The sequence below is a fragment of the Sceloporus undulatus genome, chromosome 4, assembly GCF_019175285.1.
Source record: "Sceloporus undulatus isolate JIND9_A2432 ecotype Alabama chromosome 4, SceUnd_v1.1, whole genome shotgun sequence".
NCBI lineage: Eukaryota > Metazoa > Chordata > Lepidosauria > Squamata > Phrynosomatidae > Sceloporus > Sceloporus undulatus.
The window spans coordinates 125,418,228-125,444,549 of record NC_056525.1 but is presented as its reverse complement, the minus strand read 5'-3'; the positions used below and the strand labels follow the sequence as shown (position 1 = coordinate 125,444,549).

At 41.0% G+C, this 26,322-nt stretch overlaps 1 protein-coding gene across 2 annotated transcripts in view; it reads right to left on the bottom strand.

Annotated features, from left to right (window-relative positions):
• Positions 1 to 26,322, bottom strand: part of ASTN1 (astrotactin 1) — a 260,478-nt gene continuing 234,156 nt past the window's right edge. For both annotated transcript variants that reach the window (XM_042464121.1, XM_042464122.1), the window contains exons 17-23: positions 25,934 to 26,202; positions 23,412 to 23,545; positions 17,848 to 17,999; positions 16,077 to 16,212; positions 11,587 to 11,687; positions 7,311 to 7,494; positions 1 to 3,332 (exon numbers count right to left, since the gene is read on the bottom strand). In XM_042464121.1, coding sequence (XP_042320055.1) covers positions 3,098 to 3,332; positions 7,311 to 7,494; positions 11,587 to 11,687; positions 16,077 to 16,212; positions 17,848 to 17,999; positions 23,412 to 23,545; positions 25,934 to 26,202 — 1,211 coding nt within the window. In that variant the 3' untranslated portion in view covers positions 1 to 3,097. The remainder of the gene's footprint in view (positions 3,333 to 7,310; positions 7,495 to 11,586; positions 11,688 to 16,076; positions 16,213 to 17,847; positions 18,000 to 23,411; positions 23,546 to 25,933; positions 26,203 to 26,322) is intronic.

Below are 26,322 nucleotides of genomic sequence, written 5' to 3'. Positions count from 1 at the left end.
TCCATCCCTACTTCAAGGTTTTCTTGGCAAAATAAATCAAGTAAGTTAGGGGCATTTATGAGTTACTTTCTAGGGATGATAGTCTGCTGGTGATACTCAGCAGCTAGTCTCAGTAAGGTAGTCAACATTACTGACCCCCAACTATCACCATTTGGAAGGAAGAGCATCTGTCCCTGCAATAGCTTGTAACATAGGAACCTTCCTTGCTTTTTAGTCATTTCCAGCACTATCCTATTTTTAAAGGTGTGAACAAGTAATATCTGGTCAGTTCTATTCACTCCATACATGGAGAACATGTCTTATCACTAGTTCCTCCACATTTAGAAAAAGTGGACTTCTACAAAGGCTGTTGTGTACTTACAGGGAGGGTCTACTAACCTCATGAACTTTTTGTGGGTGCCTCAGAGGCTTCTGATGGGCCACTGATGGAAACAGGATGCTGGACAGAACCTTGGCCTGATCCAGGCAACCCTTTTTTATTTTGTTACATTCATTCAGCCACTGAGATATCAGATGGTGATACCTGGTGTGATAGTATAGGTAAGGAATTGAAAGCACATAGCCAAGCAGCAAACAAAGAGAAGACAAGCTCAAGTGGCACACAATTATGTCTAGCAATATAGGGGAATGGAGAGTTCAGAAGTAATAGCCAGGAGGAGGCCACAGATATCATCCACAACTGATGGCTCAAGGTGGCCACCTCATTATATCTAATGACAGAGCTGATCCATACCAAAGGCCAAACTGAGGCTAGATTCACAGAACACTCTCCCAACAGGGTGTGTATGGTTTAAAAATCTGTTTTTGGAAGGCCCTTCTCCAGCCTTCTTCCCTCCCAGCTGTTTTTTCTATTCAAAACCACATGCACACAAAGTGTTTTGCTGCTCAGGGACAAAAGTCACTTTTCCTGCAACAACACTCTTCACATAACATTGCTTCCCCTCCCCTCCAAAATGTGATTTTTAATCTACTGAAAGATGGACTTTGCTGAACCTGGTGTGCATATGCATGCACACACCCACAACATCTGAAACATCATCTTCAATTCAGGGGAAAAGTTACATAACTCTTCATGGCAATACCTTGGAAGTGCATACATCCAGTAAACATCCTACTGCCAAAACATTCAAAGAAGACTCATCAGATTCCAACTGTGGTTGAAAGGATATGATAAAAAGTTTTGCCATGAGGTTCCCACATGCTAGAATTCCTTTCTCATCATACAAGATCAAAAGATGAAAGCTGACAAGCAAGAGGCAGCTTTGTCTTCCTTAAAAGCTTAAATCTCCACAGATTCAGTTGGAACGTGGGGCTCCATTTTCACTTCCATTTTTCATATCATCACTATCAAATTAAAGTTGAGCAAACACTGAGCTGAACTCAGCCTTGTCCCATTGTTATTTGTTCGGATTATGTTGCCAAAATTCATTATCATCTGGTTCAGAATAAAGACTTCTCCAGGTCATAATTTCCACGAGAAGGTCTTCTTTGTCCCAGAATGCTAATTAAGTTTCAGAGCACACAAAGATTAACTGAACTGTATATGTTGGCTTCCAGGTTGGCAGACTGCCTGGAGGGGCATTAGATATAGTGGACACTATTATTTCGAGTCTCCTTGCAGCTGGGATATTGGTGAACATATTCAGCAGTGTCCAAAATACTGCCCCCTTCCCAGTCTAGATGGCAGTGCAGGGTACTTCTAAAGACTTCTGAGGAAAGAAGAGCAAGATACCTAGCTGCCAAGTGTGCTCAGTCACAGTTCAAATCCACACCGCTCAGCAATATCACTACTGCAAGGGATTCTGGAGCAGGTACCTTCCAAGGCACAAACCATCCATATTAAGTACACATGTAGATTGGAAAATTATTAATTTTAGGGTTCTTGGGACCTGTGACACATTATGGAAGCAAACCTGCACTGACTGGGGATGCAGGAACCTGCTTCTACATATAGGTCTCCCAGAGTGCTGGGCATGGAGACTTAGAGAGGTGTGGGAATGGGTTTACAGGAGCAACTGCCAACTTTCTGTCTATGCATTGCCCTCTGTGACTCATTTACCCCCATTCCTCCTTACCTGCCTCCATATTCCAAAGTACATTATTCCATTGTCAGTAGTATAGTCATAACTAACTGTTGGCATAGGCTGGATGCTGTGACTTCTTGAACAAAATTATTCAAAGCTTTGATTTCAGATTTGGACATAATAAATCAAATATGAATGTTCTTCTTGGTAGCAGATAATTCTACTCTTATAATTTATTCTACATGTATTACTTGGTGGCAGAAATCAGTTTTGTTACATGCAGTAGGTTTTGTTCATGGTCTTGTTTGCAGTATTTGAACCTAAGCAGGTTCTTCTACTATAAAGTGGTCCTGCCACTTTGCACTTTGAAATGCCCCATCAGATCCTGAAACAGACCAGTGATGTACATTTTAACTATTGACTACTGATGTATAAGTAGGGACTATAGGTAGCGATGTTTCAGCTATGTCCTAGAAATGTTCTCTACACTGGCATGGAAACAGGAGTGAGGGCAGTATGATCAAAAGGGACATGGAAGGGAAGAGCTGACACCATAAAAGCACATCTCTTGCAAGATTAGATCATTTCCCTAACTAATTCTAAGTATTGTATCCCTCCCTTTAAACCTGTCTTTGTTGCTGTTCTTTCTGCTGCTGAACTGTTCCATTTTAAAAAGATTTTATTGGCCTTGGTTATTGTGTTATTATTTGCACTGGGATTTGGGAGAGAATGGGCTACCAATCTTGTGAAGGACAATTTTCTCCACATAACACACACATGCATGTATACCTCCTTATGGCTAAGGAACCTCTTGGCAAAATTAGAAGAGCAGTCCCCCTGCCCAAAACAGTAAATACCTCCAATGCATCCCACACAACCCACAGATGTGGGAATTATGTCAAACCAGGTTAGCCAATGTAAAGATTTTCCCTCACTCTAAACAACATTGTCTATAGAGATCTGACTGGTGTGCTGAGGATCCATGTATAAAACCCACCCAACTGTCACCTATAAATTCCCTTGTCTTCCCCCAGCCCCTGGTGAAGTTTTTTGACTTCTTTCCTTGAGTCTGCTCAGTTGTCTTTGTCCCCGTAGTCATTGTAGAGGACACTCAGCATTTGTTCCTCACAGGTCTTCTTGAGGTCCCGACTCAGCTCCAACCAGCTGAATCCATATGGCTTGATCTCGCTGTAACGGCAGGCAAGGAATCTGAGTGATGTTCGCTGAAGACCAATCTTGGGCTCCTGTAAGAGGCCATGGCACCAAGTGCTGAGGTCCCCAAGCTGGGAGAGGATGAGGCCAGCTTTTCTGCAGCAGAAAGAAAGAGAGATGGTTAGGGTCATGGACCAACAAATCGAAATACACTGGTGCCTCGGGTTACGAAATTAATTCGTTCCGCCATTCCTTTCGTAACCCGAAAATTTCGTACCCCGAAAAGGCTTTCCGTTAGCACTGGAAAGCCTATAGCTGCAATTTGCAGCATTTGAATTTCGCGCCGAAATGAATTTCGTAACCCGAAAAATATTTCGTAACCCGAAACAGTTTTTGCCAATCCAACTTTTTCGTATCCCGGAAATTTCGTAACCCAATCATTTCGTATCCCGAGGCACCAGTGTATCAGCAAAGTGTGGAAGGGAAATTATGGTGACAAAGATGGACATTAGATTATTGTAAGAGAAAATAACAGCAATGCTGCAATTTAGAGGTCACAGGGAAAAAGCAGGTGCTTTTTCAACCCAACCACCCCCTCCCAAATACCCAACTTAATGAGAGTCTTCAAAGGTGCTCTCAGGCAAAAATGTTGGGCAAAATCAGCAATCTTGCGCGCACACACACACACACAAAACCCCACGTGGCTATTTGTTGTGCAACACTGCTGTTTGCTTCACAAAAATCAGCAATGCTGCACAATAAATATGTTGTGAAAAATCAGCATCGTTGCACAACAAAACCACATATGGCTGTAGCTTCTGTTGTACAGTTTCTTTTCCCGCTGTGTAACATTTGGGTTGCTCAACTTTCAAACTGGCAAAGGCTGCAGCCATGACATGGAGCACTCCATGATATTGTTTGGATAGGAGTCTAGTGTGCAATTTGTTTTTGCATTTTCTGCACTTTCCTCAAGATATAGTGAAAAAATAATGTAAGTGGGTGAGGTTTTTTCTCCCCTTCAAATAGCTGTGCAGTTTTCTGTGTGTAGTAAAAACTAAAAAAAGACAATAAGTGTAGGTTTTGATTGCAAAGCTATGCAATTTCTCAAACTCTTTGCAGAGTTATCAGAAACTGCATGGTTTATGCTGTGTTGGGAACAAAACAAAAAGTTCCGCAATTTATGGGAACTTTCAATGTGCCATTTTTTGTTCCTGCCTAATTTACTCCAAATTTCACCTCAATCATGAAACTGACACATTTGCATTGCATTCGTAATATGCATAAAATATGAAAATTTGTATAGTGTTAAGCCAAATGCAATGACAATATAATTTTGTTATCTGAACTCTCCAGTACACCAGAATGAGTGTGATGTAACAGGGAAATAACTGGAAATGGGCCAGGGAGACTCAGATTTCATTCCTGCTATACCACAAGGGCTGACTGGAGTGCAGCCACTTCCTGTTTTCACCCTAATGTATGTATGCAGGATTGTTGCAAGGGCAACACAGGGAAAGCCTCCTTTGACATCACACTGAGCTCGTTAGAGGAAGAGAGGAAGATAACATATGTGGGTGCTAGATAGGTCCACCTAATAACCATCTTTAAAAGATGGTTGGTATACTGTCTTCATCACAAGTGACAGTATGGCACACCACACAAACTTTCCATGTGCAGATGTTTGGTTTACCAGCATCCCTGCTTTTTGGTCTGGTAATAGTTCTTTGTTATGGCAACTGCTGCTGCCAAGAAATGACTTGAAAGGCAAGTGATTTCTGAAGGACTGCCAAAGAATGACAAAATAGGAAAAGAAGCCATGAGGAGCTCTCTTCACGGCTATCCCAGCCTAGAGACATACAACAGATTCTAACAGCCGAACCAGAAGAGAAGAGGGAAATGAGTGACCTCTTTACAATTTTGCAAAATTCAATTTGGATTGGGACCACAATGCTGTGGAAGGGGTCAGCCTTTTTCTCTTTATCCTGTTTTCCCAATGAAAACCACACTCTCATGCTGCTGTGTACCATGTTAGGGTAAATACACAGATAAACATGTTTTTTATAAACAGGACAAAGAGTCCACTATGTGTGAGATGTGGGGATTGGAGGTGAGGGGAAAAACACTAGTGCTTCAGGTTTTGAACCAAAGGAGATTCCTGACTGAAGGCTGTGCACATTAGCAGGAAGGAGGTACCATGTGGCTAGTCCATATTTTTTTTTTTGGTAGTAAGAAGAAAATAAGAGAAAAGATGGGGGGGAAATCATTGTTATGAATGGAGGATGCTGCCACCTGCAGCCTCTGTAAGATACAGGGAATGAGGGTGATGGCATAATAAAGGTCTTGTCTGGAATTATCCTGAGACAAACACCAGAAGTTGCAAAACACTGGGGAGAACAAGGACAGAAAAGGGAGTTACAGAGCTCTCTTATCCCATCTAGCATGGCCCTAAGAGAGCTGAAGTTAGCGCAACTATCTATTTGGTCTTGCTCTTGCCAATCAGTGGTCAAACAGGTCCACAAACACAGAGATCTTATAAACAAGATAGAAATTTTCTAAACTTGTTTGACCAGGGGCAGAAATGGTATGGATGTATGCACTCCTCTTTTGGAGTATAGTCTGCCCTCCCCATACGTGGGGGATCCATTCTGGAACCCCGCCCCACATATAGGGAAAAGAGTGTATGTTCAAGTCCCATATAAAACAATGGGGTGCATGCTCATGGTGGCGCATGCGGCATGAGTACGTGCTGCATTATTTCTGTCGGGGCTTGCCTTCCGCATAAGCTCAAAGCCATGGAAGGCAAGCCTGCCTGTAAGGAGGGCCAACTGTACTTACAGCAACCTAAAGTATAAAATAAATGAACACTCTGTTTTCTTCCTGCAGTCTGCAAAGCTGGATGGATGTACAACATTTCAGTTACTGAGTAAAAAAAATTGTGTAAGAGTGTGTGTGTGTGAGTGAGAGAGAGAGAGTGTGTGAATGCTTAATAAAGAAGTAGTGTTGCCAACTTAACTGTTCAATGAGAATCTGCAAGTGATTTCCCCTGTCAACCACAGGACCAGATGATCTGCCTAGGACTGGATGATCCAGCAAACAAACATGCTTCCAAGTTTATCATAATCCTTTAGAGACTGCCAGGGCTGGTGAAATGTTCTTCTTGAAATTATTCTGGCTGCTAGTATAGAATCCCCATCTGCCTCCCTTAAGACAGTCTCTAAAGAAGAGAATTAACTTTCCCACATTCTTCCAGACCTTAAAAAAAATCTTCTCAGGTAAATGAAAATAAAGTTTATCCACAGCAAGAAATTACGATTCTGAACCCTTTAATCACAACAATATCATCAACAAGAGCCACAGCTGGGAAATTGCTTAAGGTTACCACTTTCAGATCCGGTGACAGGGCTGGTTGAAACTCCAAAGAAATCAAGGATTTATTTCTGAGATTTTTTTTTTGGCTCTCAGTATATGTCATTATTTTCACACCTCTAACCAAGGACAGAAATATGCAATAAATATATGCCAGTTTTATATCATTTTAGCTAGCTTTCTCTCAAAAGAATACTGGGAATCCCAGTTCTAATTACATTAGAATCATTATCCACTCAGAGTTCATAGCTGCGGAAAAGTGACTGCTATTAAATAAGATTAAATCTGTGACAGAGATGTACTTTAACAGTTACCCTTGCCAACAGTGCCACTTTGTTCTGCTTTGCTATTTGACTGCATACAGAGGTTCTAGGTGTCAGCTAAAGTTCTGTTTCTGTTCATAGTTGCATGTGACAGTTATAGTCATAGCCATTTCTTCCCATCTGATATTCATGTGTCACACTTCTTTGCCCTGTCCATTGGTGTGTACATAATGGAATAATAAAGCTACAGTCATATGCACCACTTCAAATTCTATAACCCAATGGATCAGTTGCCTTTAGAATTTAATTGATTTTAAAAAAAATCAAATCAAATCAAAACTCCCTGTCTTTGACAGTTTGTACTTTTTTCATTATTGCTTGCTTTCGTTGTCTGGTGGTGAAGTCAGGGCTAAAGACATAAAACATATTGCAAATTTGACAAAGCAACTAGATTCAACGGAGAGAATTCTGTTTCATTAATCAGCCAGTCTAAGGAGCATCTTACCGAGGACCCAGTTCATCCTCACATCGCCAAGTGAACTCCCCAAAGCTCTCATAGTGCTGATTGTAATGATAGAGGACGCGATGGAGACTTGGTGAACCCAGGTCCAGTAGGGTGTTATAGGCAGTTTGCTGCTCCTTTCCACTGGTATAGCCATTAAAGAGATTGTAGATCTTGTCTGCTATTTCTGAAAACAAAAAGAACCAAAAAAAAAAAAGATATACAAGGTGAAGGATATCTGGAGGATAACAAGGACAAAATTTGGAAGCATATTCTAAGAGATAGTTGTGTTGAGGAGAATGCATCTTGAGACCCTCTAAGAAACACCTTGCTCCTACCATTGTCACAGCTTTTCACAACTCTCTGCAACCACTGTTTTCTCATACCAGTTCGCAAAGTGGTTTACTGCAGCAGCTAACAGATGCTAAATCTCTTGATGCATAAACACCTTAAAGGCTAGCACATTCATTACAACACAAGCTAAATGGATTAGAATCCATATCAGCAAATGCCTCTGGTGGTGGGGACTCCAGTTAACAAAAGTATATGCCATGGCAGTCTTTAAGGTGCCACGAGACTCTTTGAGAGTTCCCACTGCCACTTTCAACTATTGTTTTGTTCCCCTCCCCTGTCTGAATGTTCACAGCCAACATCCAACATGATGAGCTCATGAGAATTAGTGATGTGCAGACCATTCCCAGAGGAAACATTCATCCTAGTGGAATGTAGGCAATGAGCCCATTACCATTCACATGTTGGTGTAATATGTCTTTAAACAACAGAAAAATATTTTGATTGATAGTTGACTGTTGCAATGTTCAGCTAGTTGAGAGATATGGTGGAAGCAGTGTGTTTATTGCTGTGTTTGTGTGTGGATTAAGTTTGGAGCTGTGAAGCAGACTTTGAAGTTGATTATATGTCAGAGAGGTGTGTGTGTGTGTGTGTGTTTGTGTGTATGCTGTATTATACTGTATATATATTATAACTGAATATAAAAGCTTCCAAGAACACTGGATGAATCAATGGTCTGTGATTGTTTATTTTAAGTCTGAAAAGCGGTCAGTGCATTGCCAATACCAATAGCTGGAGGATTTTGCTTCTATACTCTGCTGTGTACATTGTTTTTGGCTGTAGCTGGGTGATTTTTACCCAGACCACACCGGAAATTGACCTTGTCCAAATATTATTACTGACCGACATCACATGGGTGATCCTAGCCAACTGCTGATCACTCTAAGGCTGCCTCTGCACTGCAGATTCAATGCAGGTTGACACTGATTTATCTGCCAGGACTCAATGCTATGGAATTCTGGGATTTGTAGTTTTGTGAGATATTTCGCCTTCTCTGTCAGAGAGCTCTGGTGCCACAACAAACTACAAATCTCAGGATTCCACAGGATGAAGCCGTGGCAGTTAAAGCGGTGTCAAGCTGCATTAATTCTGCAATGTGACAACAGCCTAAGAAACACTTTTTCAGACCCATACAAAGAGCCTCACTTTGATTTTCATGAAGCTTTTTATAATATTGCTCTCTTTGATTTTAGCTCTGTAGTACAGTAGTTGTATAGAGTTAGTGTGGTGTACTGGTTCAAGCTCACTTCTGAACTACAGCACTAGAGCTCTCTGGCATTTAAATGTGTGTTACCAGCATGTTGAATACCCAGCATGTTGGGGTCAATTAGCTTACAGTTGTAAACTGCTTAAACACTGCTAGTTCGATATGAAGCAGTATGTAAATGAAGCTTTTTGTTTTCGTTTTATTTTTGTTGCCAAATGACAAACCCCATGATTCTGTATGGAGGCATGGTAGTTGCAGTGCTGCCAAAATGCTTTAATGGTATTGAATACACACACACACACACACACAGGGAGAGAGAGAACACCAGCACAGTGCAGTGGTTTGAGTACTGGACTACGATTCTGGAAACCAGGGTCTAAATGCCCACTCTAGCGGGTTACACACCGCCATTTAGCACTCCCCTAACCCTAGTACGTATAGAATACGTACAAGATGGCGGCGCCCTGTTCATACGGGCGCCGCCATCTTTACGTATTGGACGCTGTGCGTCCGGACGTCGCGCGGCGTCTATGACATCGCGAGTCCGCCCCAGGCGCCTCACGACATCATAGAGGCACCGCAAAAAGAAACTCCAAAATGGAGCTTCTTTTTTGCTCCGCGCGGGAGCCGCGCAGTGTGGCTGCTGCGGCTCCCTCACGGAGCAAATGGCACCGGCAGGAGACCGCCTCAAAGCGGCGGTCTATAACCCGCCTCAGTTTTGGGCAAGTCACTTTCTCTGAGGCTCAAAGGAAGGAAAAGGTAAAAATCCCTCTGAACATATCTTGCCAAAAAAAAAGCATGATAGGTTTGCCTTAAAGTTGCCATGCGTTGGAAATGACTTGAAGGCACACAACAAGTATCACACACATTTATTCCTTTATATGTTCATTATTGAACTTACCAGAAATTCTGATTTAAAAGGAACCACAAAAAGTACTCCAGGGACTTCAGGAAACATATGGTTCTTCTGAGCTCACCCCAAGAAAGTTTTCTCCCTCTTCATGCCAAGTGAGTTAGGGTAATGTCTGTTTCTAACATGAGTGTGTGTGTGTGTGTGTCTGGGGGGGTGTTGTGTGTGAACCTCCACCTGGGTTCCATATGTGTGTTCTTTTCATGGCATTTTCATAGACTTTGGGATCAGAAGTTCATGCATAAAAAAACTTATTCTGAAGAACTCACTCGGGGCTGTCCTCTGAATGTTTGCCAAAACATATATTTTTAAAAATATTTTTGGCTCTCCTTCTACCAAACAGATGTCAGGATGGTATACACAGAGAACCAAAATGGACAGTAATATAAATATGAAAACTGAATAATCAAACAGTTTATAGCCAGTACACCTGCCAAAGCTGGTTAAATATTCTGACACAGCATGAATTATTGACTTTTAAATAATGGGGAAATTTTCAAGGATAGACCATTCTTAACCACTTCCAGAAAAAAATACTTATTTCTAATAAGGTTTAGCTTCAAAAAGTACACTGAGCCACTGCCTGGACACTAAGTGACAAAGGCAGGTTAAAGTGTTCCTGTCAGCCACCCACTTACTCTTTCAAGGGAAGTGCAACTCATTCTAGAAGAAGCTGCAAACCCAACTCCGTACTTGTAGGGTCTCCAGCTTGTCGGCAACCAGCTTTAGTTCACTGGCCTTTATCTAAACCAGAAGTGAATCCAAACAATTCACAATACAAATATCAATTTGAAATTTCACAATAGGGGACGAATCCACCTTGGTGCAGAAAAATACATTGTGAAAAATGCATTCAAATATAGCAAGAAATAAGCAAAGATGGAGCAGTAAGTGTCTATAATATAGACAAGGCCTAGTTCTGACTAATGTGACAGATTATTGTCTGGGCTATAGCAATTCAGACTGCATGTGAGAGCTCACGTAATTGAAACAAAAATCCCACAGATATGTCAAAAGCTAGCATGTCCAGGGCAGACAAGAACCTTTCTGCATTATCTGCTAGTTTTTAATATGTAGAGAATATTTTTGATAGATCAACATTCAGTCACATGAGCCCTCACCTGTAGTTTAAAATGGTCTAGTGCGGAAACAGGTTTGCCATCTCAATAAGAGCTAAGTCAGAGTGGTATTATGGATCCTCCTTAGTTGGGGGTCACACTAAGGACCTTACCACACAGGGCTCTTGGCGCGGGACAAGAACAGTCCAAAAGGGGCCGGGAAGAGAACGGAACGAGTGGGGGGATGCATTTTACAGCACACAGGAAGTCCCTCACTCGTTCCCTTCCCTTCCCTTCCATCCCAGAGGAGGCGATTTTTGAGAACTGTTCTGAACCCCCACTCGTTCCCAGCCCCTTTTGTTCCGTTCTCCTTCCATTCCGTGGAGCCTCTATGCAGTAACATCCCCTTCTCTTCAACCTCCTCCTCCTCCTCAGCTCCCCAAGAATGGCAATAAATGTTACTTTAGGGCAGAGAAGGATATTGGAAGTATAAGTAGGCTCCTGGAAACTAAGTCAACCAGCTATAAAGAGCTTCTTCTCTTTGCAAGCACAGCAAGACCTATGTTAAATTTCTCCCCTCCGGACTTCCATCCTCCCATAACCTAAATTCTAAATTCTGCCTGGTGGCTTGTTCTATTATTTAGATGAAGGAACAGATTTTTTTAATTTATAAATTCCTCCTTGTACTTTCAATGGAACTGTCATTGACCTACAGTTGGTTTCTGGGCCTTGACTCCTCAAAACCATGGTTACCTTGGGCCTTCACATCATCCACCACTGGACAAGGGGTCTTCACTGTTACATCACTCGACTGTGATCGTCTCCCCGTGTTATCCACACCCCAGAGTGTGAACCTGGGGTAAAAGAAAAAGAACAGGCAGATGCATACACAGTATCTATTCACACCCCACAAGAAACTGAGTTACAACTTCTCCACTTTCCTGGTGCTCCTACACCTTTCCTTATTTTGAAAAATTCCTTTTCAGGTTTCTGCCTTACCAGTCTTCAAATCAACTAACAATCTTCTTCAAAACAACATGAAGTGCCAGCAAAAAACTAAATTCAAAACCTGGGCCTAAACAAGAATGTAATTCATCACTAATTTTGTTTTCAAAGGAAAGAAGTGATTTTGGCAATTTTCTTCCCAATGTGAGAAAATATTTGAATATTTCATAGTTCTCAAAGACTATTATTCACAGTTAGCCTGGGCAAAATTTCCATCAGTCCAGGATTCTCTTCATAAGGGTTTCCCAACACTCAAGAAACACATTTTTTGACTGTGAGTAATCTACAGCAAGCAGCATCCACATCTGGGGGAGATATCAACATTTTATTTTTGGAATATTTTGGAATATTCTTTCCATCCCTCTCTAGAAGTTACCTACTCTATAGATGAGTATAGAGTAGCTCTACCGTTAACAATAAGACTTAAGCCATCATTAGTTTAAGCCTTATTTACTTCTGTGGGTCTAAGTTCTAGCTGGAAGAATGAGTCAGTCAAACTAATTAAATACATTTTCACTGACTAAAGAGATGCTGCTGATTTAGTCTGGTCAATTATGTTTAAAGAGAGTAGTTTTTAATACATATATTATTAGAAATACAGACCACTGGTTAAAAGCAAGGAAGGCAGACTGAATAAAGTCATTGCTCCTTTTGAACCATGATTTTATTCATATGAAGATTTAACCAGACAATTTTAATTCATATGATTTCTTTTATCATTACTTTGTTATTGTAGCTGTGTTGCCTTCAAATCATTTCCCGACTTATGGCACCCCTAAGGCAACTGTATCCTGGGGTTTTCTTGGTTTCAGAGTGCATGACTTGCCCAAGGTCACCAAGAGGGTTGCCCCAGCTGGGCAGGGAACTGAATCCTGATCTCCAGAGTCATAGTTTGATGCTACATCACACTGGTCTCACCAGACATACTAGTCACACAAGTATCCAGAAGAATGGGGAAAACTAATTTTAGGCTGAATTTTTCAGTGAATCAAAATTATTCATACTTTCTGTGCAGTTTTCAGCTCGAGGCTTCATATCAAAAATATGTTTATCAGAGAAATTACTGTACAAAGATTTATATTACCGTATTTTCCAGCGTATAAGACGACTGGGCGCATAAGACGACCCCCAACTTTTCCAGTTAAAATATAGAGTTTGGGATATACTCGCCGTATAAGACTACCCCTCTTCCAACGCACACCAAATAAAAAATTTTAAAAATCAGATTTGATTTCAATATGGTAATTTTAATTCAAATGCTTATGACATGCAGATATTTAGCAGGAAAACTTGTTGTATGCAAAGCCTGCTTGGATTGGTCAGCTCTCCCTGCCTGCCCAGCCCTCCCTGTCTCCAAGATTTTCTTCTACTTGCTGCTTTCATATGGTCACCACATATGGAGGGTATGCAGCCGTGGCCATTTTTGAGCCCCCCCCCCCACCATATGCGACTGCAGATTCTCCAGTCCGGGTCGGAAGTTTCAGCCCTATAAGACGACACCCGGCATATAAGACAACCCCTGACTTTTGAGAAAATTTTCCTGGGTTAAAAAGTAGTCTTATACGCCAGAAAATACAGTATATAAAACACAGTATAAGAGGAATACAATTTGGGAAAATGTACAAAATGGATATATAAGGGTTAAAGGAATTTGAATATAAGTGTGAATTTTCATATACAGTGAGCCATACGTGGGCTTCACTTCTGTGGCATACATTGAAGCCACGGGAAAATCTAGTGAATGGCATGTGTCACATGCATGTGCCCCATTATTTTCAATGGGGTGCAAGCATACACGATTTTCCACTTATGTGGGGAGAGGGGAGGTCCAGAACGGATCCCTCGCAAAAGGGAAGGAAACACTGTAGTATTAAAAAAAATTGCAGACTGGTATGCACACTGGAAAAATGGAATATGACTAAACAAACCCAATTTGGACTGGATATAGACTGGTTCATATATTCAAACTTGCAGAATTCACATGTGGCAAAAATGGAAGACCAAATGAAACAAAATGGAAGCTTATCAATTAAATAAAATGCTCTCAGCAGGCATCTAGAATGCATCATTAAATAACTGTCCTTGCTCTCAAATACAGTGGGGCTTCATTATCTGTGGTCTTGCCATCCGTGGATCTAAAGCTTCTGTGGATGGCATGCCCCCACTGTCCCCAAAGGCAATACGTATCCCTGGCCATACCGCCATTAGGGACAGCACCCATTATCCCTAATTGTGGCGTGTGCACACCGCTGCGCCACCATTAGGGACGACGGGACTTCAATTAAGCCCCCATTGTTTGGGGACAACGGGGGTTTACCTTAAGTCACCTTGCCCCTAATGTCAGGGCGTCTGCGTGCATGTGCTGATACTGAGGACAACAAGGGCTGTTTCTAATGGCCACATGCATGTGCCACTATTGGGAACAATGGCACTTAACGTCTTGCAGTTTTTGGTATCCGCAAGGAGGGATCCAGAATGATCTTGCATGTTGTGAGCCCTGCTGACTAGAAATCACCTCAAGGACATAATTATAACATTCTAAACATAGAAGTAAAGTATTTTAAGGAAATTACAGCTTACATGGTATTAAGGGGTTTTTAAAGGGTCAAAGAGCTAACAAAATTCAGAGACACAGCCATGTTAGTCTGGAATATCAGTATGTAAGGGAAATTTGTATCACTTTTGAGACTATGTAGAAGAAACTGTAGCATAAACTTCTGTAGACTTGAGCAAGCAGACCACGTCTACAAACGTTTATGCTAAAATTTCTTCTACATAGTTAGTCTCAATGAAAACATAATGTCACTTAGATACTAATCCTTCACTAGCTATAGAGCTTTAGGCAGACATAATAACTTTCGAACTTTTCCCCAAAGCAGTTTTTTTGTTCATTCACTACTTGAGGGTGGAGAGGAGGCAACCGTCTAGCCCTATCCAAGTTCCTATAGGCAAATAAATACTTCCCCACCCTACTTTTTTTTTCGTGGAACTGAATATTTGTATCTGCCTGATCAGAAAGGGTTGTTTACAAGTGAAGGAAAGAGGATACACTCCCAAGGACAACATGCAAATGTAGGAGTTACCACTAAAATGGAACTTGATAAAGAATGGGGTTGAGTAAGCTGTTTTGTGAGAGAATCATAGACACACAGGTGCAGAGTGGCAATAGGGGAAAAAATCAGGCGCAGAGACCCATGGAGAAGAGTCACAGTGCCAATATAGAATTAAGAATGCCAATTTGAAATGGCATAACACTTTTTAATTATTTTTTTTAAAGTTTTCTGATTCTAGTGGTTCCTGCTAGTGTTACCAAGTTGGTAAAACCCAACTAGCCTGTTAAACTATGCAAATAACCACAACCAGCTACATGTTACCCATGGCTAAACTCTGATTAAGTCTTTAAGGCTTTCATTATTCCATCTTAAGACTAAAACAACCTGCAGATACAGCTAAACAGAGATTAACACTATGTACTTGTTCAAAAACACATGCAAAGATTCTTCATGGCCTGTTACAGACTGCCAAAATAAAGCTGCTTCGGGTCTCTTTGGAGGTATGCTGTTTAAATGATGCATGCAACCTAAGAATCCGGAAGCTGCACCAAAGCTGCACTCCAGTGCTTAGGAATGGAGTGTGGTTTTGGTGCGACCTCCGGACTCTTAGGACCCATGCATCATTTAAATAGCATACCTCCAAAGAGACCCGAAGCAGCTTTATTTTGGCAGTCTGTAATAGGCCAACGAGACACACTGCCATAATGTTGTGGCTATGATTTGTCTCCTGATCTGATTCCTAAAACCCACTTTAAAAACAAGTCCCTCCCACCACCCATTGGGGATGTTCTGAGCAGAAACAGGGACCTCTTTATGGTCTTGTCAGAACTCTGTGATGCTCTGCCAGTCACTGGTGTCAGGAGGCTGGAAGTCAGCACCCCATTTACTATCAGTGCAGAGCTATATCCCTCAGTGCAGGTGGCTGGATTTTAACGTTGGTTTCAGGGGCATTTACAAGCATGGCAATTGTATCATTATCATAAATGTGAATAGGAAATAGTTATGGGCTCAAAAGTGTAACTTCCCACACTGTAACTGACTAACAAGGTGCTAGCCACATACTTTTAATATCCAATTTGGGGAAGAATTCTATGCACTCTGGAAGCCTGCACAGCACACTGTGAAGCTATTATTTCACTGGCCTTGTAAATGCATGAAAGTCAAGATGCCACCATTGTAACTCACATGTAAATAGTGTCAGGTTCCAAGCAACGAATGATCAAGGAGATGGTTGTTGACAGCTTGTCGGGCACCTGTGCTGGCATCGCACAGGGTGACTTCGCTCCGGAGATGATGTCATCCACAAAACTCAGTACCGTCTCTAGGGAAATAGGCAATCCAGCCATTATCTGGTAATACTGGTGGGACAAGAAGCAAGGAATACAAAGAAACATAGCAAAGGGAAGCTGGGCATGGGGATGACAACCTAATTGTATTTTCTCTGTCCCTGGAAACGTTCCTAGCATTTATATATATATAACATACTGAACTATTTGCACATTCACTTTTCTGTTCCATTTAAAAAGTATTCAAGGCAGCTACAATTTATCAAAAAGCATAAATTTAAATAAGGTGAACCTCATCAAAAATCAAGTGACGCAGCAGTAAAATTAAACTGCCAGAAAAGTAACCATACAATTTCAATTTCTGTGAAATATGTCTTTAAAATACCAGAAAAAAGGAAGAAGAAATCAGGTGAGTTTCATATGAAGCAAATACTATCTCATGTGCACCACCACCAAGAAGGTCCTGCCTTCCATCTCAACACATCACATCTCAGATAGCAGAAGGTCAAGCAGGAGAATCTTGCCTGATTATTTAAGCATGGTATGCAAGCTTATTAGAAGGAAGCAATCCTCAAGATATCCAAATTTAGAAGGGAACATTTAAAATGCAAGACCAGCACTTGGGACATGAAAACAAATCAGGATCCAATGGTATCAGATACACTGGTGTTCTATGATCTGAAAATTCAGTTCATGTCACTTTGTCTTGCTGTTGCCTTTTCCACTCATTCAAATTTCAAATACAGCCCATGGCAGCATGGAAAACAAAGTATGTAATTTATATCACAGCCACAACAGAAGAGATACAAATGGTTTTATTTGTGAAATGGGCCACAAGGTGGACATGATGGGCCACTTTAGTTTATAACACTACTCCCTGAGGATCAGAATGCAAAAGAACCCAAACAACCAGAAATAGTTGAGCTGATCTACATGGACCAGATGCAACAGTGGCAGACAAATGGGATGGGGGGGGGGGAACGCTATTCTCATTCTGATGTTAGCTTAAAATATGGTATATATTTTATTATTATATTAAATGCTAGCATGTATTAGGTGGAATTATCAGTGGTTTTTCCTGTACCTGCTTCCAAAAAAAGAAGTGGGAAAAAGTATGGGAAATGGAACACACGCACACCTTTGCACACACATAGTAAAGAACATGTGACTATCTCACTGGTTTTGCTTTGGTTTTGCTTCTCTTCATATTTTTTTCTAAACACAACTTTAGTCTGTATCCACATCAGTTTGTATACCTTTTTTTTAAAAAAAAAATGTCCCAGTGAAAATATTCATTTTCATGCTTTTTGTGATAATCTTGAATATTTGTATGGAGTTTAGTATACAGCCACCACACACTTTTTTAAAGCAATTTCTCTATGTAGATTCATTTTGCATGTTATTTCCTATGATGTATACATTCTGCATGCATTTATTCATTGGAGAACTGCATCACAACATCTAGAGAAATGGGAAACAGGCCATTTCATATAAATATATGAAGTTATGAAATTCCTCCCCTCTGGGGCATGTCTCTTTGGATTTTCTTAACTTCATTATCTGGTGAGATTTTATTTTGGAAGCATGTAAAAGTTGTAACTGTTCTATTAATATTGTGATTTCCTATTTGCTTTTTTTCCAACAAGCAGGAAATAATTGGTTGCACTCACCAGTTTCCACCTTGGAATGGTCTAAGCGGTCAGTGACCTTCTCCTGGCGGAGGAGATAATCTACAATCTGCACCCCAATTGGTGGCTCTGAGTGTTCCCACTCAAGTACCACCAGGGAGCTACTGGGCTCATGAACAGTGGACAACCTCAGCCTGTGGAGAGAGAGATACAAAATATAAGGCAAGTCAGGAGTGATCCTTGGCAAGCATCTTTCTTTTTCTTTCCTGTAGAGGTATCTTGCACTTGGGACGGATTAAGAAACAGATCCTTTGCTTTGCCTCCTTGAAAACACAGCAGTAGAAGAACTGGACAGGGAAGCATGAGGCTTGCTCCTACCTCTATTCATTCAGGATACAATTTCTAGGATTATTAGCCCTATTCCAGTCTGTCACACCCTGGGGTTAGTGAGATTTGGTCTAACAGCTCAATTGCCTTCATACATTTTGAACTACTGCTCTTCATCATGACTATAGTTTACAAGGGCAATATACACATTAAGAAAAACATCACTAATTATGGAACTTTTATATCTACCTGTACAGAGAAATAAACAAACAAACACAGACACCAAAAATTAAAACAAAAAGGTTGAATTTATATGCAAAATTTTTGAGGTGATAGTGCTGGAATATAGGCCTAAATTCAGTTGCTAGTTTCATGGAATTTATGTAAGTATTAATCTACCAAATTCCCCTTGACTTTGTGAATGTAATCTAGTTGGGACTAACACCTCAACATTAGGAGGAACTTCCTGACAGTAAGGGCTGTTCGACAGTGGAACAAACTCCCTTGAAGTGTAGTGGAGTCTCCTTCCTTAGAAGTCTTCAAACAGAGGCTGGATGGCCATCTGTCGGTGATGCTTTGATTGTGATTTCCTGCATGGCAGGGGGTTGGACTGGATGGCCCTTGCGGTCTCTTCCAACTCTATGATTCTAAATGGATTTTAAACGATTAACTAACAGCTGGATTTTTTAAACAACATACCTTAAAAATCATTATACATATGTGGAAACAAGGCAGCTTTTAACCATATGGAATTTTACAGCTGTATGTACATTTATTTTTCTAGTTAGTTGTTTTTATCAAATGCAAAATATAGATTACATAGAAGCCCTGGTGGAGCAGTGGCTAAATGCCAACACTGCAGCCAAAACGTTGTGAGTTCAATCCTGCAGGGCTCCAGGTTGACTGAGCCTTTCATCCTTTTATAGGTCGGTAAAACGAATACCCAGCTTGTTGGGGACAACTGGTTTACAGATTGTAAACTACTTAGAGAGTGCTTAGCACTATAAAGCGGTATAGAAATGTAAGTGCTACTGCTATTGCTATACACAAAAATCCAATTATCAGTCCCAACTCAAGTAGACTCACCAAGTTGATAGGAATTTGGTAGATCAATATTTACAGTGGAACCTTATTATACGCGGGGGATCTGTTCCAGATCCCTCCGCGTATAATAAGTTCCGCCTATGCTCGAGCCCCATTGTTTCCAATGGGGCTCGTGCACAGTGGTGTGGTGGCGCGGCAGCGCGCACGGCGCCATGGGCGCATGCACCCATTCAATTGAATGGGACGCGCCGCCCCGCGCGCGCCGGCGGTTTTGAGCACCTATGCTCAAAGCCGCCTATAAAAAGGCAGCGTATGGCAAGGCGCGACTGTATATCAATTCAACTGATTCAAGGGGTCTTCTCTAGTTGAGACTAACAACTGCATTTTTGCATACACAATCTGTATTAATTTATTTTAGTCAATTTTTGAATAACTTGCAATAAACAAAAACAATTAACTAGGAGAAAAATATACCTACAGCTGTCAAAGGACATATGGTTAAGCATTACCTTGTTTCCACATATGCATAATGTTTGCAGGGTCTTTTGTTTTAATTTACCTGCATACCAGACCATAACTATTTTTTTTAAAAAATGTTAATTTAACAAAACATCTTAACTTTACTGTCACTGGATTATTTAGATTCTATTTCTGCAGTACCTTCCTGTTGAGATACCCAATGCAGATTACAATTTTAAAATACTAGAATAAATAGTATGAAATCTACGGTATATCAATAGTCATTAAGGTTAATTGATGTTCTCTTCACAACCTAACAGCCCAAGCTGCCTGGTCTGCATTTCTTTAGTACAGCTTTCCTTCAGGACCCACATCAAGGTTTTGCACAGAGATTATATAATTTGCAATTTACCAAGAACAAGACCTATTTATGCCTGTCATTTATATACTTCTGGGAAACAAAGGTCTGAGGAAAGCCCTGTGACATTGTGTCTTGATGGCTAAATTATTCATAGTAGAACAAAGAACTGCCATGCTTCTTCTGCTATAGGTATTAAAGTCCTCTTGAAATAAGTATTTGACTCTTAAAACATATTCCATTGGGAGAATTTTCCTCCCTAACCCTTCCACCTGCAATTTCAAGCTAAATGTTCTTAAAATCTTTTCGGTCTAGTCATAGGCCTTCTGCCCAATCTCTGGAATAGGTTCTCTAAAACCTAGATGATGATGATGATGATGTTGATGATGATGATCCCGCTTTTTAAAAAAATCAAAATTGGGACTCAAAGCAGATTACAATTTAAAATAACAATACAATTAAATACCTTCAAAAGTGAGCATTAAAATAGAATTAAACTATTGGGACAAATCAATCCCGTTTGTTATCAGTTTCACGTATTTTGAAGTCCTTGGTCCATTCTAATTTATGAATGTATTCCATCCAGTTTTAATACAGAAAGCGCATCTAACAGCATATGCAATTTTTGTTAACAAGTGTTTCGTGTAGAGTGTTCCCTACCACATGTGATTTTGAAAGTACTTCTCAGATTAATATGTATATCAAAATATGTTAACCCAAACATGGACACTCAGCACTTCATGATGCAATTTAATTTTCAAATCACATGCACAAAAATCTTTGTTAGAGGCAAATGCATACAAAAAATGTACTTTAAAGGAGAATGCAAACAGAAATTAATTGGGGTGTTGCGTTAAGAATGCCTATTTTAGAGTGAAAGGTGTGATATTTTAAAGGTGAACTTTTGTCTGTTTTCTTATAATCCAAAAAAAGAGGGGGGGGGGGGAAGAAGGATAGAACACAGGTTGAATTGTATTAGTATACAAAATGTAAGCCAGATTTGATCATCACTGGAAAACACTCTTGCACACTCATGTCCATTACCCTGTGCTCCTTTGAGGACAGGGATGATGCAAATGTAATACAGAACAGAAGCAATCATCATTGTCATTCTTGCCTGTTAAGTTTCTAACACTGATATAGAGTGACAGCTTGAAATCCAAGACTTTCATTACAATTGTCAGAAAACAAATGTACCTTCAGACTTATTTGGAATGGGGCTGTAATATTTATTTCACACTTATTTTGTTATCCTGCCTCTTTGCATGTAAGACCAGCTTTTGACGTACAACCTTGTTCAAAGTACTTTAAAAGTAGTGATACAATGTGCACACGGGACACCTGAGTAGATTAGGATACAAAGGCAAAATTTGCATCTGCTGTACAGCCAGATGCAATAGCGCATATATATATATATGCGCGCTTCAGAGTTATCACGGATATCTGTCCAGGGAAAAGAGAGTTCCATATGAATACAGAGACAGAGACAGGTTCTAGATATCCCTACTTTGTTTTTAGGGCTACACTGTCAACCAAAAGGATCAGGCCCTTTCCTAAGCCTTTTCTAAGCTGTGACTTCCACAGACAGATTCAACTACAGTAGTCCCTCGGGTTACGAAATTAATTCGTTCCGCGGCTCCGTTCGTAACCCGAGTAATTTCGCAACCCGAAAAGGCTAGCGGCTAGCGCTGGAAAGCTGCTAGCCGCGCTTTGCGGTTTGAATTTCGCGCCGAAAAAAACATTCGTAACCCGAAAAAAACATCGTAACCCGGAACAGTTTTTTCCTATCTATTTTTTTCGTATCCCGGAAATTTCGTAACGCGATCAATTCGTATCCCGGGGTACCACTGTACTAGATAAGTTCTGCAGAAGCCCTGCAGCTGGCTTTATTTTTTATGGATATCATGTGGTTAGATCCAATTCCTGATCAGCCAGCCAACGGTGCTATTGGACAGCTCTGGGACAGGTGGCAAAGAAGCCTGACACAAGACAACAGATACACAACTCTTCTAGCAGGGACATACAAGCTTATGCCAGCTCCCTTCACTTTGCCCTCTCCTGCTATGTCTCTCAGTGTCCCAGCTCTGTTGCTATCAGTGAGTTTCCACTACCACCTTTTAAAAAAAGTCGCATCAGAGGAAGCAGTTTTCTGACACCACCCGCAGAAGAAAGTATTAACAACTCAGTAACTTCACTGGAGCCTATAGCCTAATTTAAGGCCCTGGGATGCTTCAGGGCATGTAAGGGACTTTGGTATAGTGAGAAATGTAGATCCACAAACTGAAGCATCCTGGGGCAGAAAGGTCGCTATTGCTTTCTCTGCTCTCTCTTCATTCAGTCAGGTGATTCTGCAGAAGTATCAGAGAGGGCCTGAGGACTGGGTGTCCCTCACCATGTGAGAAGAGAATTAAGATGCCAAGAGACTCAGGCACTTCTTTATGTGCTAGGTCACCAAGGAAGAACCTATTGTTTAATCTCCTCACAGGTGTCATGTTAAGAAGAGGACAGAATTTTAACTTGGATTTGCAATTAATTCTGGCAAATGCAATCATTACAACAGTGAGTCTGTGGCTCCTAATCATTCTTAGCTGGAGCAGAGAGCAGCGTGACACTACAAGAACCAGTTGGCATACTGGGTCTGATCTCTGGGAAAGCCAGACTCATAGATGAGAGTGCTTTGAGATCCAGGTTCTATGGGAAAGACCAGGTGTTACTTTCTACATTATAAGGAATTGTGGAGCCAAGGGAGTAATCTAATGAGTTACTATAAACCAGTTAGCTTTGAAGGTGCTGCCAGATTCCAGCCCTGTTTTCCCCTTTAATGCTACAACAGACTAACACAGCTATGTTTTTGAAAATTCCTATAAAACAGATGTATACTTTATGCCAGTGAGAAACTAACAGTATCACGACGTCCACTGTTCCATGCCAAGAGTAGACTGCACTTCAAATTGTTTCGGCCCCACCCCCAACACAAAATATCACTTCTCTCTGCAGAAAACGCAGAGAAAAGACAACTGTTTTGGACATGTATGTGTTAGATCTTCAGTATTCATTCATTATTGTCCTCTTAGTGTTTGTACAGTCGGCCCTTCTTATACACAGATTTTTTATACACTGATTCAAGCATACACGGTTTGAAAATGTTCCAAAAAAGTATAAATTTCAATTATCAAACCTTGATTTTCCATTTTTTATAAGGGACACCATTTTGCTATGTCATTATATTTAATGGGACTTGAGCATACACGGATTTTGTTATACACGGGGGATCTTGGAACCAAACCCCAGCGTATAACAAGGGTCCACTGTACTAGTAGAATACAAGTCAAAAAGAACAATGCTAAAGGAGATCACGTTTCTCAAAAGACATTTAGCAAGATCTTAGTTCTGCAAATTTCCAGTGGGAGGAACATACACGGGGTGTGGGAGGGGCGCACAGGCTGGAAGCCCATCAGCACCGAAGGCACTTGAGTCACACCGACACCAGTCCTCAATGACATCCCCGCTGCCTGAGCACCAGAGGGAACTCATGGTGGCCTCTTGTAACAGCTGAGAAAGGAAAGAAAGAAAGAAAGAAAGAAAGAAAGAGAAGAAAAAGCACAGAAACAGTATCAGGATACCCAGGATTTTCCCTGGGAATGCACTGAAATCACTGCCAACACACAAACATCTGTCACCCTCCCCACAAGGTGCAAAGCAGGATTTGCAAAGAGTGAGAAAACATTTGCTCATCTGCCAAGTAATGATTTGATGCCAGCTTTCTTCAGGATACATGAGTTCCTTAAGACAATACTGAAAGACACAAGGAAAGGCAAATAGAAATGCAAGGTTTTTTGTGGGTTTTTCGGGCTATGTGGCCATGTTCTAGAAGAGTTTCTTCCTGACCTTTCACCAGCATCTGTGACTGGCATCTTCAGAGAATGCTTGCCTGTAAAAAGTGGGTCTATATATACTGTGTGAGCCTGGGAATGCAGGAGTGATTTGCATGTGTATTGTTCTGTGCTGATGGCAGGCCTCAGGCTGGGAGGCTAACGCAAAAGAGAATTAATGTCTGTTAATTGGTGATCATTATCTGCTGGGAAAGCCCCTGACTCTGAATAGTTTCCCATTTGCATTTGCTGAGTCCTTATTTTGCTATTCCTCAGGACTGGTAGCCAAATTTTGTTCACTTTAAGAGTTTTTTCTTTCCGGTTGAAATTATCCAGATGTTTATGGATTTCAATGGCTTCCCTGTGCATCCTGACATGGTAGTGGTTGGCATGGTCCAGAATTTCAGTGTTTTCAAACAGTATTTTATGCCCAGGATGGTTTATGGCATGTTCTGCTACTGCTGGTTTTTCTGGCTGGCCCAGTCAGCAGTGTCTCTCGTGTTCCTTGATTCTTGTTTGCACACTGTGTTTGGTGCTCCCTATGTAGACTTGTCCGCAGCTGCATGGTATGTGGTAAACTCCTGCGGTTGTGAGAGATACAAGGGCTAATTAATTTGAATCTAGGAATGGGCAATGGGGCCTGATGTGATCTTCAGATGGCTCACCAAGGTCTGGGCAAATCTTCTGATTCCTGAACTCCTTAAAACTGCCTTGAAGTGAAATTTCCACAGTAAAATTTACTACTAAGTATGTTTTTACAAATTGTACACAGTTGTTGTTCAGCCTAGGAAGGCATGTCTCTCACTTTGAGCCAGACTGAAACTCTAGGTTTGAAGTTCATAGATCAGTCTTAAAGCAATATGACCATATTCATAGCATATAGGCATTCCAAATAAGTGTACTTTTAGTACCCAAACATGGGATCTAAGCAGAATAAGGAATGAGCAGATGCCCTCTGTTCCATTTCATTATTGTCCCATAGCTTGGCTCAGCCCTGTATGTTACTCCATCTGTCTTTTGGTTTAACTTGGAATATTTCTAAAATTAATTTTCTAATTGGTGTATGTACAGTTTGTCAGTTCTCATCTGTTTCCCTCCCTGACAGATTATTCATGCACAAAAAGTCCTGTGAGCATGCACTGAAAATAGGATGCAAAAAGGATTCAGTTATGCAACAGCCCTATGTTGAATTCAGAATCTGAAAAATCTCAGGTTTCATTCTGTTTCAAGTCAGTTTTGACCCATCATGCTTTAAGGAAAAAAACCCTTAGAAATGCTGTTACATGTTTTCCCACATGTCTTCCCCCCCTTTCACAAGTACAGGTTGAATCTCCCTTATCTGAAATGCTTCGGACCAGAAGTGTTTTGGATTTTGGAATACTGTATTTGCATACAAATAATGAGATATTACATGGATGTGGTGGTTCAGCAGTTAAGACACTGACTCTGATGATTGTAAGATCAGCAGGTCGGCAGTTCAAGGTCCAAGTGCTGCATGACAGAGTGAGCTCCCACCAGTAGTCCCAGCTTCTCCCAACTTAGCAGTTTGAAAGCACATAAAAGTGCAAGTATATAAATAGGTACCACTTTGGTGGGAAGGTAACAGCGATCCATGCAGTTATGCTGGCCACATGATCATGGAGTCATCATTAACATCACTGGCTCCCTTAGCTTAGTAATGGAAATGAGCACCGCTCCCTACAGTCGGACAGGACTTGACAGCCTTGTCAACGGGGAAACCTTTACCTTTAATGAGATATCCTGGAGATGGGACCCAAGTCTAAACATGAAATTCATTTATGCTTTGTACAAACCTTATACAAAATAGCCAGAAGGTAGTTTTGTGCATGAAACAAAGTTTGTGTACACTGAACCATCAGAAAAGCAAAGGTGTCACTATCTCAACCACTCATGTGTATAATTTTGGATTTTGAAATATTTTGGTTATCTGAAATTCTGGATAAGGGGTAGTCAACCAGTAGCTTATTTCAAAATGTGAACTGGGTCTGGGCTACCTTACATACTTCTTATGTGAGAAACACTGGTGGACCAGGATTAGGCCACTCACCTTCTGAGTCTGATTGTTGGTGACCAGCTCATAGATGGGTGCTGCTTTGGTGACCTCTAGGAGGATGGGCTCCCCCAGAGCATCTGGGCTGGAAGTTACATGACATAAAGGACAGGACGATGGACAACGGCCTCTACTTTGGCACTCCATGCGCACACCAGCTGCCATGCGCTTGGTCCCTGACTCTGACAGGCTTGTAATATACTCTGGAAAAGTTAGGACTCTGGGATCTCGCTCACGCTCTTCAGACTCATCTGAGGGGGAGTTACCTGTAAGAAACAACAGAAGAATCAACCACAAGGGATTAATGAGTATTCATTAGGGAGGTCTAGAGACACAAAACACTTAACCAAGAAACTGCACACATACCAGTGTGTAACACTTTGCAG